Consider the following 17,156-nt stretch of genomic DNA (forward strand, 5'->3'; position numbering starts at 1 on the left):
ACACTTACCATCTGGTCACCCTAGATTTAATGGATTCTGGTTTGGATAACTCACCCTCTTCATGGGACAAATTTCAGGGGCAAAAAAGGGAAGGCTACACTAAAATGTTCCCCCCCCCCCCAGTGGCTTTGATCTTTGATCTTATGTATCATCCTGCTAAGAGGAGAAGAACAAAGATTCAAAGGTCCAGACTTTTATGGAGGGTAAACCTCTGTCCAAAGCATAAAGGTCAGGAGAGTGAATGGAGAGAAGGGAGCCAGTAGGGACAGATCTAGAACCAAAAGCTTCTAATGGGATGGAGGAGGGCCTAGAGTATGATGCAGAGCCATTAGAACTGGAGAAAGGTAGCGACGGGGGAATTGCCCACACTAGCATGAGCTCTGAAATTGCCTGCCTGTCTGAGGAACTGGAGTCAGGAGCTGGGCTTGTGGGGTACTTGGCTTCCATGATTGACATCTCTTTGCTGTCTTCATCTCTATTCACAAATAGCAGCAAGCTCCAATTATAGAATATTGCCATCAATATTCTCGTCAAAGACAATAATTCATAAATGTGCCCATTGTAATACATACTTGGTCAAATTCTGAAGTCTTTACACAGTTTATCTCATTTTTACTCAGGAAAAACTCCCATTCAGTCAACAGTAGCTTTGCTTGAATGAGGACTTCAAAATATAGCATATTTTTTAAACCATAATATTCTTCTCAGTACAGCAGAAAGGGAATTACAATAGTTTCCAAAAGTTTTCCCAGGCAATATTTTAGAGTGACCTCAGGATCGTACAATGGAGGCAAGTGACTAAGTAGTGAATGAGTGAAATTGAAAAACTGCTTAGGTCAGGGAGAGCTATTGAAATGTAAAAATATTTTACATAATTAAAATATTTTACATCATTGGTTACTGTACTCACTTTTCCCTCATCTCTTGGGCTATCACTTAAGTGTACAACTGGGCCAGGGTGAGTCTTTGTGGATCTGCAAAACAAAATCAATTCAAAACAATGTAAATTCTTTCAATAAAAAAGGAGATTTATGTTGGATGTTAGGTATGTTAGAGACAAGGCATCCCAAAACTGTTTGGAAAATCGCCATGGTGGAGGATATTTGCACACAATCAACAACAAAAGACCTTGCCCCTTATGTAGAATCATATATTATACTATAAATTCCAGTTATCCTTTCTAACACATGGTAAGTTTGAAGCCCAGGAACAATTTAGATAAATGTGTGTAACAGCCATTAAAAAAAACTATTTTTGCATATGAAAGCATACATTCTGCATATATATAAATGGATATAAATTGTTATATGAGCGATGCTTTCATACTATATTATGTCTAATTACACAATGAGTGAACACCCTCATTCAGAATTAAAGTGCCCTTAATCTGATTTATTTTAATTCACTTCCAAAGTGACTTTAAACTAAACTTAATTAAAGCCACTTTAATTCTGAACAACAGCATCCACACAGGGATTTAATGTGGTTTAACTAATCCACTTCAAAATCACACCTGTAGTTAATTCGGATTAAATTTCCTGGATGTCCCTGTGTAGATAACATATTAGCCTCTCTCTGTTATTACTATCCATTTTATTTGGCAGACCGCTTTCATTTTGTTCCAGCTTTGTTATTTTAGTCTGGCAAATATGTAACTGAGTCTTACCAACCCATTTTTCCATAACAAGCAACTCTTCCCCCTATAGCAGCAATCTCTTCTTCAATCCCTGTTAATATAGTGTGAATATCAGTTTGCAGATCTTTTATTCAGGTAATATAATGCATTGGTATCTGCTTGCGTTGGCTGTAGAGAGGGACTTATCTATTTCCTCTTTGCCCACTTTGGTTGCCATATTACTATCTTTGTCATGCAGCGAGAAAGGCTCTTCTTCAAAATCCAATTATCTATTTTACTTTCTAAAATTATTTTAAGGTTTGTTTTTTTTTCAGGGTTGCTATCAGATTTTTTTTTCCTGCATAGGGATGGTTTTCAGAGGTGATGGAAACAGATATTCTTGCTGCCTTCTTGGACTATGGAGCCTAGGGGCTTGATTCTCCTCTTATTTATATCATTGAAAGTCAAAAGTATCTCAACTGAAGTCATCAGTTACATCTCTGAAAAACCTTTGCAAGTGTGATGAAAATTAGGTTCTATGTGTTCTTACTTATATGTTCCACCTCTCCCCACCACAATAGAGGCCACCTTATAAATTGTTACAATTATCTCTGTGAATTAAGCAACACAATCTGCATAACCAAACATTTTTTAGCAAAATGATTACATTACTTGGACTATATTTTAGGAAGATTTCTCGAAAAATGATCGACACCAAAAATAAGAAAATTCTATAAATCTAACCTTTTCAGCATTCCCTCTGTGTGCACAATGGACTCTATGCCCTAAATGGATCCTGTGCCTTATGTATTTCCATATAACATTGTTCTCTGTGATATTATACTGCATTTATAATATGCACCCATTACTTAAGCTTTTAGTGCATTTTCACCCTTAAACATAATTAAAATAAATATTAACCACATAGGGATACCTCAGTGGTTTGAGTATTGGCCTGCTAAACCCAGGGTTGTGAGTTCAATCCTTGAGGGGGCCACTTGGGAATCTGGGGCAAAATCAGTACTTGGTCCTGCTAGTGAAGGCAGGGGGCTGGACTTGATGACCTTTCAAGGTCCCTTCCAGTTCTAGGAGATGGGATATCTCCATTAATTATTATAACTACCATTTTAAATCCCAGATTTAGGAACCACTAGCATTTACCAAAACCTCCATTCAGTTGCTGCCTCCCCCTTTAGGCATTGCCTAAGTTTTTGCAGTAAAAGTTCCCTGTGCACCTATGCTTCTGCCTCTGGGCATGTGCACTGCTGCCTTGCTCTAGGCGCTCAGATGCCTAGGCCCCCAGGGTGATCCACCAATTGGGGAACGCTAGGTGCTCCTCTGCCTATCTCATCTGCGGGGCCCAATCTGGTAGATGTGCTCAGAGGCCACCTAGCTCCAGACAAAACAGTCAAGAGGAGCACCTCTCTCAAAACTTTTAACACAGTGGTTAAGGTGGGATGCAGGAGATCCCCTGATTGAAACCCTCCCTCTGCCTGATAAGGTGAGTGCCTTAGCCACTGAGCTATGGGATATTCTAATGCGGGGAGTGCCCTCAATGTCTCCAGTTGAAGCTGTAGCATGTTTTTAAATTAAGGAGTCATTGGAGCAGGGGGACTGGATCCTTGGTCTCCCATCTCTTAGATGAGGGCTCTAATCACCAGGCTATAAGGTCATTTTCTCTCTGTCTCTGGCCCAGTGAATATTTAGAGATCATAAATGCAAGAATCACTGTGGCCTGGTCTGAGTTCCACAGGACTGGAGACAATTTTCTGCCAGTTGTAGATGGGTTTGGGCATCCACTAGCAATGAGAAGTTAAAAGAATTCCAAAGATGCAAAATGATTTAAAAATCGGGGGGCAGATGAGTCCATGATCCATAGCAATGTTTTAATTCTAGTATTAAGAGACCTGGGTTTTTTAATTAGTTGACTCTGCCAGATTTGAAATACAGGCACATGCACATATCCCAGTCAATGCATAAGAATAAGCTGAGAAGTTGACCCAGCTCTTGCTATCTGGATGAAATCATCTCACTCAGTTATAGTAAAGTAACACACTTATTTTCCCTGCTGATTTCAGGGTCCTATTGCACTCTAGATGTTACCATGTTAGCATGTCTTTAAGCCATTATTTAAACATATTATTTGATTCCCTTATTCACCACAGTTCACCTGTCTCTTATCCCTGAAAGACATAAGCTAGATTATCTATCCAATCTTCCTTTATTCTAAAAACTTTCTATTTCATTTTCTCTCTAGTAAATTTTCAGAACCCTTCTCCATCTTTCAATTGCTAAGTGCATTTTGCTGTTTTTTTCCCTAAAACAGCTCCTAATCACTCACCTCTTTTTCTAAGGTTCCCAGAAACGTTTCTGTTTATATATATTATTTCATTTTAGAAATGTGAAAATATTTATCAGGCTATGGCACTAGCATTATTACCAATCCTGCATTCTTTATTCAGGAAATCTGACTGTCCTATTGGTATGAATGTATAATTAAGGATTAGACTGTGGCTTCTTACCCACAGCCTACCTGAGGAGAAGCATTGGACTGATTGGGCATGGAAACAATGATTTTTAATGAAGCTATAAACTCGGGGGTTGTACCCCGTAACTGGAGAATTGCTAATATAATACCTATTTTTAAGAAAGGTGGAAAAAGTGATTTTGGGAAACTACAGGCCTGTTTGTTTGACTTTAATGATATGTAAGGTCTTGGGACAAATTTGGAAAGAGAAAATAATTAAGGACATAGAAATAAAAGGTAATTGGGATAAAATACAACAGGGTTTTTCAAAAGGTAGATCATGCCAGACCAACCTGATCTCTTTCTTTGAGAAGATAACTGATTTTTTAGACAAGGGCTATGCAGTAGATCTAATTTCCCTGGATTTCAGGAAGGAATTTGATACTCTTCCACATGGGAAACCATTAGTTAAATTGGTGAAGATGGGGATTAATATGAGAATTGAAAGGTGGGTAAGGAACTGGTTAAAGGGAAGACTACAGTGAGCCAGACTGACACATGAACTGTCAGGCTGGAGGGGGACTGCTAGTGGAGTTCCTCAGGGATCAGTCTTGGGACCAATCTTAGTTAACATTTTTATTAATGACCTTGACAGAAAAAGTGGGATTGTGTTAATAAAATTTGCTGATGACACAAAGTTGGGAGGTATTGCCAATACAGAGGAGGACTGAAGTATCTTACAAGAAGATCTGGATGACCTTGAAAACTGGAGTAATAGAAATGGAATGAAATTTAATAGTGTAAATTTCAAGGTCATGCACTTAGGAACTAATAACAATAATTTTTGCTATAAACTGAGGATTTACAGTTGGAAGTGATAGAGGAGGAGAAAGACCTGGGCATATTGATTGATCACAGGATGACTATGTGATGGAGCCGTCACAAAGGCTAATGCAATCCTAGGATGCATCAGGTGAGATATTTCCAGTAGAACAGGGAAGTGTTATTACTATTATACAAGGCACTGGTGAGACCTCATCTGGAATACCGTGTGCAATTCTGGTCTCCAATGTTTAAGAAAGATTAATTCAAACTGGAAGAGGTACAGAGAAGGGCTACTAGGATGATCTGAGGAATGACAAACCTACCTTACAAGAGGAGACTCAAAGAGCTTAGCTTGTTTAGCCTAACCAAACGAAGGCTGAGGGGAGAAATGATTATTCTCTATAAATACAGCAGAGGGATAAATATCAGGGAGGGAGAGAGTTAAGTTAAGTGCCAATGCTGACACAAGAACAAATGGATATAAACTGGTCATCAATAAATTTAGGCTTGAAATTAGACAAAGGTTTCTAACCATCAGAGGAGTGAAGTTCTGGAACAGCCTTCCATGGGGAGCAGTGAGGGCAAAAAACCTAACTGGCTTCAAGACTGAGCTTGAAAAGTTTATGGAGTGGCTGGTATGATGAGACTGCCTACAGTGGCATGTAGCCCATTTGTGACTGCTAGCAGCAAATATCTCCAACAGCTGGTGATGGGACACTAGATGGGGAGGCTCTGAGTTACTACAGAGAATTCTTTCCCAGGTATCTGGCTGGTGGTGGGTCTTGCTGAGATGCTCATGGTCCAACTGACTGCCATATATGGGGTCAAGAAGGAATTTTCTCCCCAGATCATATTGGCAGAGACCGCTGGGGCTTTTTGCCTTTCTCTGCAGCCTGAGGCACGGGTCACTTGCAGGTTTAAACTAGTCAGACTAGATGCTCATGATGGTCCCTTCTGGCCTTAAAGTCTATGAATCTATGAGAAAGGTGAAAGATCTGCCCCATCCCATAGGTAGAGCCTGAGTCTTTTGTCTGGGGAGGCTACGCCTAAGAGTGCTGGAAACTCCCTAGAAGTGGGGGACTACTGGCTAAGTTCCCTCTAAGCTGCACAGCTGCCTATTAAGCCCCACGCAGGGGCTCAGGGCTGCGGCAGGGAGAGGTGCCCCTCTCCGCCGGTCCCAGCATGGACCTGCAGTGGCGGGGAGAGGCATCTCTCACCGCTGGCCCCAGCGCAGACCTGCCTCAGCTGGGGAAGATGTGCCCCTCCCTCAGCCCAGCCCCGCCGGCGCTGCCGTGGCCGGGGAGAGGCACCTCTCCCCCAGTCCTGAGCTGCTGCGGCGAGAGAGGGCTCGGGGGAATCATCTCTCCCCACCGCAGCCCCAGGGCAGCCTGCAGCCCAAATCCCTCATCCCTGGCTGCACCCCAGAGCCCACACCCCAATCCTTGGCCCCACCCCAGAGCCCACATACTCCTGTACCCCAACCCTCTGCCCCAGCCATGAGCCCCCTCCCACACACTAAACTCCTCATCCCCAGGCCCACCCCAGAGCCCACAACCCCAGCCAGAGCCCTCATCCCCCCCACACCCCAACCCTTTGCCCCAGCCCTGAGCTCCCTCTCACACTCCAAACCCCTTGGCCCCACCCTCACCACATGAATTTTGTTATGTGCACCAATATGAAGGTGATGTGTCACACGCCTCCATATTGGTGCAAATAACAAAATTAATTCAGCACATGGACGTAAAAAATTAGAGGGAACACTGGCCACCGGTGCCTGGATCATGGCCCTGTTCCCCCGCTCCTCACCTCCTACCATGGCTCTGCCCATGCTTCCAACCCCAAGCCCCCGCCCCTCCTCCGCCTCTTCCCCCAAGGCCTCACCCACCATTCGCTCCTCTCCACCCACTCACGGCTGGTAAAAAGTGGGAGGGCAAAGCCTTCCCACATTTAAAATTGATGGGGCCACAGTTCCCTGACTCCTCCCCCGCCTGTTCTGGCGCCCCTGCAGATATAAAGCTGAGTTGCTCCAGCATCAGCATAGCAGGAGGAGGAGTCCCACAGCTGGGCCAGCCAGTGAGAGGCAGAACCTCTAGCACCCACCACCAATGGAGAAAGAGTCTTCTAGAGATTACAGCTTCTGCCTCTCACTTTTTTCCTGCCTTAAGGGCAAGTGATGGGGGAGAGGGGGTGGAGAGGAGTGAGCAGCAGGCAGGGCCTCAGGAAAGAGGTGGGGCTGGGCCCTGGTCTGAGCATTGGTGGGCCCCTCCCACTGCTAGGGAGCTTCTGGTGCCCCTGCTCTCAGACTGCAAAGGTGGCGGCGGTGGGCTGGTGCAGTGCGCCTTCAAGGCAGGGTTGACAAACAGGTTTCTACTAGATAAAGGATGTATGTTCACCTGCCTACATTGTTTCACATTAAATTAAGCATTATAAGACAAGACAATGCATACATTTGCATACAAAGTCAACATGAGGAAATAAAGTCACCATGAAGTCAGCACACTGGGGAATAAGCCCCAGGTGGTCATCCTGACCACTGGAGACAAAATAATGAATTTTGGGGGATATAAGAAGGGAAAAGGACCCCTCTTTATCTTTCATCAAGATAGTGCTTTAACATTCATAAGAGGGATGCCAGCCACGTTGGCTGGAGATGCTGGGAGATGAGAGAAACTACTTTAGACAAGGGTTTTACCTGTTTAGTGCAGATTCTGGGAAGTGTGTTAAAATTTTGCTTTATATGTAACTTTTCTGTGTTTCATTATTATTCTTACTCACTGTCTCTTAAATCTTAGCCTTTGGTAATAATCTTTTGATTGTTTTCACTATAAATGTGCTGTGATGTTATATAGGAAGTGATCCTCAGTTGATTCAAACAAGCTAGTGTGTACACTCCTTTGGGGATAGCAAACCTGGTATTTCTGTGAGTAGCCAGTGACAGGCGCTTGATATCACAGGGGAATGCTTCAAAGGAGTTTGGGGATTGGGGTGCACCAACTGTCTCACTGGAGACAGGGATGGTAACAAAGTGACCCCACAGTCCAGGTCACCCGAAGAATGCATCACACCCTCTCTCCATTTCACAAACTTCATGGGTAAACTGAGGTAACCTCTGAGGGGGATGGCATTTAGAAGCCATAGCATTCATGGTCATGGACAATACATTCTGGCTGTGACCTCCCCTACAACTTGGACCAGGGGGAAAAAATTCTCCAGCAAGCTGTGTAGTCCAATAGGCTCCATTCATCTTTTCAGGTTGTGGCCTTAATCTAGAGCTGTGGTTTTCAACTTGGGGTACACAGACCACTTGGAGTCTGCAGATTATGTCAAAGATTTCTAAAGAGGCCCACACCTCCATTTGAAAATTTTTAGGGATCTGCAAATGAAGAAAAGTTGAAAATCACTGGTCTAGAGGCCCTGGTGATCAAATTTTGCCAACCTGTATGTTCAATGAAAAAGTTGGGTCCAGAGGATGTTCACTGACTTTGTGAGATCTATGACTCTCTGTATTTTATTTAGTATTTCAAGCAAATATATTTATTCAGTTAATGACATAGGGTCCCAAACAAATATCTCTTTTTAAAAGATTACATGATATCACTATAATATACCTAGAAACTGAATTTCCTTGAAAAATTCTTGTGATGAATCACAATCAGTACTGCACCAAAATGTTCCTTAAAACAGGAGACTACAAAATAATTCTAGTGATTAGTTATGACCAAGTAATTATCTCAGCAAAGAATCTGAAAAGAACTGCCAGCAATGTGAAAGTGATAGAAAAGTCCACACTTACAGTTCTATTGCCTTGTTCCACATTATAACGTATCCAGAAAGAATGAAGGACTCAATATTTACAATATGTGTATTTCCCCTCTCTGTTCCAACGTAGAGCCATTTACTTTGGAAAGGTAGATGGCAGTAAGTAATCCTGTAAGGGAAAAAGTATCTCACTTAAAGTTGTACCAACAATCATATTTCCAACAAGTTTTCTTTTGAAATAGTTGTCCCTTCTGTTTTCCTAAGGCCAAAATAGCTTGGGCACAGCTCCCAATATGTGATCTGTGGAGCTGGCACAGCCCACGGTGCTGGCTCCTCCTTTTTTCCAGCTGACTGTACAGGTGTCCAAACTCTTCTTAGTGAAGACACTGGGAACAAGGAGGAGGAGCCATTCTACCTACCTCTAATAGGGTCAGGAAAGAGGAGCCATCTTAATGTGCTTAGTGCAATCCTGAAGGGGAGGGGGTAGACACAGGATAATCTCTTTATGAATATGTGGGCCACACTATGAAAAGTCTGAGAACCGTTGAGCTAGAGATTCCGTTTTTCTTCTTTACAAAAAGCTATTTTTCCAGTTCAGTACACAGGCATTAATGAGACATAAGCATGTTTAATGTTTTGTACAAAGGAAATGTAACATTACTATTCACACAAAGAAGTGTTCACTTTATTAGTTCTTAATCAGTCTAGAGGGTATGGAGCTGATAAAGCATTACCAAGTGCAGTCAAGCAGAGATATGATTTATACTCTCACTCCCACATTCATACCATAGCCCAGTGCTATATCACTTAGGAAAAATCTCATGATGGTCTCTCGTGATAAGATACAACAATTTTCATAAAGATGATGAATGAATAGAGTCAATTTTTTTGACATTACAATATTTACATTACATTAAAAAGACAATCCACATGAGATATGTAGACTATTTGCAGCTCAAATCTAATTATATCTATACTGCCTACATAGAATGAAACTCTATCTGATCCAACAGTATATTCTAGCACTCAGGAGATTTGTCTTTATTAAAAGCACATACTTTGCCTGGTATGCAATACTTTATTCCTTTATTATATTTGTCATTCATTTGATTCCAAAAGCAAATATTTCTAGCTTTGAGATACTAATTTAGCCATCAACTCCAACATGTATTTTTATCCTGAGTTATTTTTTTAAACGATGACATACACTATTAAAGAATATACATATTTCAAGTTTATGTTTTTATGAAGTATCTATCTTTTTGCCCTGCTTTATAAGGGAATGATAGCTTCCTTCCAGCAATCTTACCTTGTCAATTATTGTAAGGTTACTTAAGTCCTTTGTGGCTAAAAATATTCACAACCTCCTAAACTAAAGGAAGTGTTTCACTTGGAAACTAATTTCACTTATTTATCTGCAGTTATGAAGAACACTTAGCAAGACATATTCTTCTTCTCCTGACCCCACACAGTACTTTGAATGACTCTGCAGTTTTAAGGCTATATGATCAAAACATTTTATGCAGAATACACTCAAATGAATAATTTTACTTCTTCCATTTATATTGCTCCAGGTTTCAGGCAGCCAAAACCTTGGCTACACTTGTGAAGCACGGGTGTAGTCGCGCCGCCAGCACTGCGAGAGCTCTCTCCGAGGGGAATAGCTTGCAGCGCTGTGAGCGAGCGTGCAGCGCTGCAGGCGCTGATTATACTGGCGCTGTACTGCACTGCACTCGCTGCGCTCGAGGGAGTGGGGTGCGTTTTCACTCCCCTGAGCGCAGCAAGTTGCAGCGCTGTACAGCGCCAGTGTAGCCAAGGCCTAAGTAATGCAACCCTGAAATCCTCTGTCAGGGTGTTCATCCATGATCGGAGGATAAGGATAAGTCTATGCATCATTTCAGTTTTATTTTGATGATTCGAGTGGGACATAGGCCTTGTTCCAGCCCCCTGCACAGGGACAAATTTTACCCTTACAGACTCAATTATGTCAATGGCAAAGATCCCATTAACTTCTGTGGGAGCAGGGCTTTAGGGACAGATTTTTAAAATAGCTTCCAATTTTGCAAAGACAGTTTAGCATCTGCAAAGAAAAGTGCCCACTACAGACATCTAAGTGAGAGTGAAATCAGGTAGTCTGACAGCTAACAGGAGCATTTATATCTACAAATATTTGTGGGTGCAAAAATTGAGACCTTTAGTGCAATTTTAGAAAGTATGTACATATACTTATACTCTCTGTGTATGTGTGTGTGTGTGTGTGTGTGTGTATATATATTTCACTTCTGTTTACTGTTTTGGCTTCATACAAAGATAGTGATACAATTCAAAAAGTAATATAAAATTAAGTTAAGAGATGCTAACGTAATTGTTTTGTTTATTGAATGATATATTAAGCACCCATCTTAACACAAAAATTTAAATTAACAGCTAAATCATATGGACACAAATTCAGACAATGTCAGCTTTAAAAAAAAATCTGACCAACCAACTATGTCTGCTCCCTATCAGATGACAAAAATCCCTGCTGAACAGATATGTCTGAGATTGAGGAAATGCTGTAACTTGGAAATCACAGTCCATCACCACTGTTCTGGTGCATCCATATACTGTGAGAGTTAAACTACAAGCTGTTCGGGGGACTTCGACGTAGCATTATTGGAAACAAATAACTTCAAAAATGGCATAAAAGCAGACCAAAGGAGCCCATCCTATTACTCTTGTGTTTATGTTGATACATGTTCCACTTAAGTTCCTTAGGGTCACTTAGCTAACTACGGTCCTTTACGAGACTCATGAGTGTCCATCAGACATTAAGTAGACATTAGACTGCTACATTTGATACATTTTCAAAGGCACCAAACTTCCTTTCTTCCTCTACACCAGTGGTTTTCAACCTGTGGCCCGCGGACCGCTGGGAGTCTGCAGACTATGTGTAAGATTTCCAAAGGGGTCTGCACCTCCATTAAAAATTTTTTAGGGGTCTGCAAATGAAAAAAGGTTGAACATCACTGCTCTACATTAATGGTTTACCAAGGAGAAGACATGCTGAACCACCATGGCAGTGATGCACTTGGTCATCAAAGAAGCAAAACAACCTGAGATAAAGGGTCCTTCACATATAGGGACTGGAGCCCCCAAATGAACTAAAATATATAACGTGAATGCATTGTTAGGCTTCTACACAACAAGCAAAGCACTTTCAACATTATAATGAACTGTCCTGTCTAGTGCAATCCAATTGCCTGAAGTTCATTACTTTTTTTTGGTTATAAAAATTAAATGAAAACTCACTTTATAGTGTTATACTTGAAGTTCTAAATGTTATGAAATATATTAACTTCAATTCAAGGCTTACACATTAGAAACAAATCTCAGGTTCATAATGAAGAAATTTCATTTCAGCAAAACACTATCGCTATGCAATAAGCTTGTAAAAATAGGTATAATGAACTGTGTTATAAAAACTATATTAAATAACATTGGAGAAGTAGATATCTATTTAATAGTGTTATAAGATAATGTAAAAAGGAACTTTTTTGCTTTCAGAATGTGCCTTGTTGACACAGCTTCCAAAGGCTGTAAAAAATCAAAAAGTTGATTTGTGTCTTATCTACACTGGATTCTTGGTCTGTGTAGATAACAGGGCAAAGCAAACCAGACAAATGTGCGATTTTCTAGCCAGATATAGACCTGCCTAGTAAAACAAACTAGGGATGATGAACACTGACTGAAAGGAGCTAGCCAACCAGTAGAATCATAGAATATCAGGGTTGGAAGGGACTTCAGGAGGTCATCTAGTCCAACCCTCTGCTCAAAGCAGGACCAATCCCCAACTAATTCCAAGGCTACAATAAGCTTATAAAATAGAATAAGACAAATGTAAGTAACAATGAAATACATGAAAGCAATGAAAAGACAGCTGGACTGAGTAAATAGGAGGATAGTAAGAGCTTTTAAAAAAGATAGCGAAGGAAGTACCAATTAGAGTTTTAGCAGAGTAAGTAAAAATGTATCAGTTATAAGGATTTTGGGTTAGTGTATATGAAAATATATTTAGAATAGAATGTTTATAGATGAGGTAGTTTTAATAATCTGCACCTTCATCGTGTTACAAGAAAAGGTATAAAGGATGTTTGTTTAACAAAGGGGGTATGGAGCAGCACAGGACTTATACCAGATTGGACCAGCATGGAACTGATGATGACAGAAACAGCCCTACCAGCGCCCCAGGACTGAGTAACTGATCATTACGCTATCCTGCTCTATCTGCTTTACTTATGCTTTATACTTGATTGAGGTGGTAGTATATTGTCCTAAAACTTCCTTATTAAAGCTTCAAACTAGTTAGGATTAGTAACTGGCATGGACCGTGTTTTTCATCCAACAAACTCTTCAATAAAACAAAGTACATTCTTATATATCCTATCGCCTAGAACTGGAAGGGACCTTGAAAGGTCATCAAGTCCAGCCCCCTGCCTTCACTAGCAGGACCAAGTACTGATTTTGCCCCAGATCCCTAAGTGGCCCCCTCAAGGTTTGAACTCACAACCCTGGGTTTAGCAGGCCAATGCTCAAACCACTCAGCTATATTGTGCTTCAGCTTGTGAAAGAAAGGCATCCTCCCATTAATCACACATCCCACAATCAAATGAAGATGTATTTTGATGCCTGTGCAAGTAATCAAGGCCAACAGAGAAAAAATAGTGCTCATGATAATTAAAATAGGATCATGATGATTTTATGAAAATGTGAAACACTTTTGCCTATAACAATCTGCTTCATTAAGCTACATGAGTGAACTGGCAAAGAACTTGATCTTTTGAGCTGCTGAGAATCTGCTGAGTCCCAGCAATTCCCACTAAAGTCAATGGGAATTGTAGGTGTTTAGCACATGCTCCACACATTCCTTGGATCAGGTCCAAAGGTTATACAACAGCTGAAATGGAATGCCATTCTCAATGGGCATCATTAGGACAGTAAAAACCCATGGACTGAATGTGGGATATCTTGAAAGGAATTTCTATGCCTCTTATTCCAGTGCAATACGTTTTACTAGTCTTTCAAGGCATCCAAAACTGAATAGGGTGTTAAAATGGTATGGACAGGGGAATGGAATACTTGTGACCAACCTGTGTATAGGGATGTCCCTCCCAGACTCTGCTTTGTCCATGGAGCTAAGCAAACAAGGCAGCATGGCAAATGCTCACTGCAGATAAGTCCATGCAACTGCTATTCTCTAGGGGCTGTTGATTAATCACAGTTAACTCACGCAATTAACTCAAAAAATTAATCATGATTAAAAAAATTAATCGCAGTTCTAATCGCATTGTTAAACAATAGAATACCAATTGAAATTTATTAAATATTTTTGGATGTTTTTCTACATTTTCAAATATATTGATTTCAATTACAACACAGAATACAAAGTGTACAGTGCTCACTTTATATTATTATTTTTATTACAAATATTTGCACCATAAGGATGATAAACAAAATACAGTATTTTTCAATTCACCTCCTACAAGTATGGTAGTGCAATCTCTTTATTGTGAAAATGCAACTTATAACTGCACTGAAAAACAAAACAATACAAAACTTTAGAGCCTACAAGTCCACTCAGTCCTACTTCTCGTTCAGCCAATCGTTAAGACAGACAAGTTTGTTTACATTTACGAGAGATAATGCTGCCCACTTCTTGTTTACAATGTCACCATAAAGTGAGAACAGGTGTTCACATGGGACTTTTGCAGCCGGCATTGCAATGTATTTACGTGCCAGATATACTAAACATTTGTATGCCCCTTCATGCTTCAGCCACCATTCCAGAGGACATACTTCCATGCTGATGATGCTCGTTAAAAAAATAATTTGCTAATTAAATTTGTGACTGAACTCCTTGGGAGAGAACTGTATGTCTCTAGCTTTATTTTACCCGCATTCTGCCATATATTTCATGTTATAGTAGTCTCGGATGATGACTCAGAACATGTTGTTCATTTTAAGAACACTTTCGCTGCAGATTTGACAAAACGCAAAGAAGGTACTAATGTGAGATTTCTAAAGATAGTTACAGCACTCACCCAAGGTTTAAGAATCTGAAGTGCTTTCCAAAATCTGAGAGGGATGAGGTGTGGAGCATGCTTTCAGACGTTTTAAAAGCAACATTCCGGTGCGGAAACTACAGAACCTGAACCACCAAAAAAGAAAATCAACCTTCTGCTGGTGGCATTTGATTCAGATGATGAAAATGAACATGCATCCATCTGCACTGCTTTGGATTGTTAACAAGCAGAACCCGTCATCAGCATGGACGCATGTCCTCTGGAATGGTGGTTGAAGCATGAAGGGACATATGAATCTTTAGTGCATCTGGCATGTAAATATCTTGCAACGCTAGTTACAATAGTGCCATGAGAATGCCTGTTCTCATTTTCAGGTGACATTGTAAACAAGACATTATCTCCTGCAAATGTAAACAAATTTGTTTGTCTGAGTGATTGGCTGAACAAGAAATTGGACTGAGTGGACTTATAGGCTCTGAAGTTTTATATTGTTTTATTTTGAATGCAGGTTTTTTTGTACATAATTCTACATTTGTAAGTTCAAGATTCATGATAAAGAGATTGCATTGCATTAAAGTACTTGTATTAGGTTAGTTGAAAAATACTATTTCTTTTGTTTTTTACAAATAATAAATATTAAAAAATAAATAGAAAGTGAACACTGTACACTTTGTATTCTGTGTTATAATTGAAATAAATATATTTGAAAATGTAGAAAATATCCAAAATATCCATTATTTAAATAAATGGTACTCTATTATTGTTTAACAGTGCAATTAATCACACAATTAGTTTTTTTAATCGCTTTACAGCCCTACTATTTTCCAATATCATATCCTCCTAAAGATGTTCAAAGATACTTATAGATTTCAGTGACAAGCCACTCTTTCAGACCTTCTCCAGCACAGGCAGCAAACAGTGCCAGAGTGACTCCCTCACATGCCTTCTCTCCCATCAAGTCATCGCATACTTCAGGCATATCCTGTTGTTTTTATTTTCTGCTAACCACAGGACAAAGGATTAGGGTCACTTCCCAAAGCCTCACTTTAAAGGACCAGAACCAGGAAAAAGTAATTATTGTGCTGTTGAAAATAAAAGAAAAGAAAAAGAAAAGAGTATTTCCATATGATATATCCAGTATATGCTCCATGACTTACCTGCTGTGATTCGGTGTTACTAAGCATAATGTTAGCCAAAGAATTCCATGAACACAGGCCATGTCTAGACTAGGAAAACAGGTCATGTTTTAAAACATGTTAGCTGACCATGGGTTAACCCTAGGCTTCCCTTATGGTAACGTGCCACCATCCAACATGTTTTTACACACAACTTACCTGGTCTATATTGAAGTCCTGTTTAAAACTGTGTTGATTAAAATGTGTAAGCTACAATATTTTAAAACACAACTGATTTTTCTAGTTTATACATGGCCACAGGTGTGTGCGCCACGTACACACACAGGCTGGGGAGCCCCAAAAGAGCTGAGTGTAAAGGTCTGAGAGACCTGAGCTTGACCTTATTTTCAATACACCTATGCAAATTTCCTACATGCTCAGGGCTTGGTGGAATAGGTACATATTGGCATATGCAAATTGACAATTTAAATATAGAAACCAGGCCTGTATACCCAGAGGCAAGCGGAGTAAAAGGGGCCTGAGAAGCGGGCAAACCCACAGGATGGTGGCAAGTCGAGGTGAAGGGATAATAGCACAGAAGGTGAGAGGAAGCCCAAATACACAGACTCACTTGACACCATAACTACCATGGCTTCATGGCTGGAATGGTACACTACTGAGCAAGCACTCAAAACCCTCTTTCACAGCATAAAACAGCAATGCTGGGGTTAACCTGTAAAACAGCTAACTGGTATGGGAGGTAATGGCTTACCCAAACTTCTGTCTGCTTAGCTAGGGCTAGTCTACACTGGCAACACTAAAGCACTAAAAAAACCCACCTCCACCTGGTGCACTATCTACAGTGGTGCTTTACAGCGCTGAAACTTGCTGCGCTCAGGGAGGTATTTTTTCACACCCCTGAGCGAGAAAGCTGCAGCACTGTAAATTGCCAGTGTAGACAAGCCCCTAGTCTGCCTTGATGTTCATCTCCCCTTTGATGTGCACTGCATCTAGATAGGAAACTTTGCTCTGCTTGGGACTGCAGAACTTCATTTTCTTTCTGAAATAGGCCAACCATGGAAGCTCTGGATAACATGCTGTCATGCCCAGAATCTGTGTGACTTTCATGGAAGCATAAGCTGTGGCTTCCTCTGGTCCCTGGGGGTGCTCAACCCCCCGCTCTGCCCCGGGCCCCATCCCACCCCCCCTCCCCTCTTCTGGCCTCTGCTCCACCCCCATATGTTCCCCCCTACCTTTCCCCCAAGTCTCCACCCCCACCCCACTTCTTCCCGTCTAGTTCCGCCCCCTCCCCT

The 17,156-nt window shown here is 40.9% G+C and overlaps 1 protein-coding gene across 8 annotated transcripts in view; it reads right to left on the reverse strand.

Annotated features, from left to right (window-relative positions):
- The window catches only part of STXBP5L (syntaxin binding protein 5 like), a 309,553-nt gene that overhangs the window by 161,427 nt on the left and 130,970 nt on the right, over positions 1-17,156 (reverse strand). For all 8 annotated transcript variants that reach the window (XM_034788439.1, XM_034788419.1, XM_034788402.1 and 5 more), the window contains exons 5-6: positions 8,701-8,835; positions 911-974 (exon numbers count right to left, since the gene is read on the reverse strand). In XM_034788439.1, coding sequence (XP_034644330.1) covers positions 911-974; positions 8,701-8,835 — 199 coding nt within the window. The remainder of the gene's footprint in view (positions 1-910; positions 975-8,700; positions 8,836-17,156) is intronic.

This window comes from Trachemys scripta, chromosome 1 (genome assembly GCF_013100865.1).
Source record: "Trachemys scripta elegans isolate TJP31775 chromosome 1, CAS_Tse_1.0, whole genome shotgun sequence".
Taxonomy (NCBI): Eukaryota; Metazoa; Chordata; order Testudines; family Emydidae; genus Trachemys; species Trachemys scripta.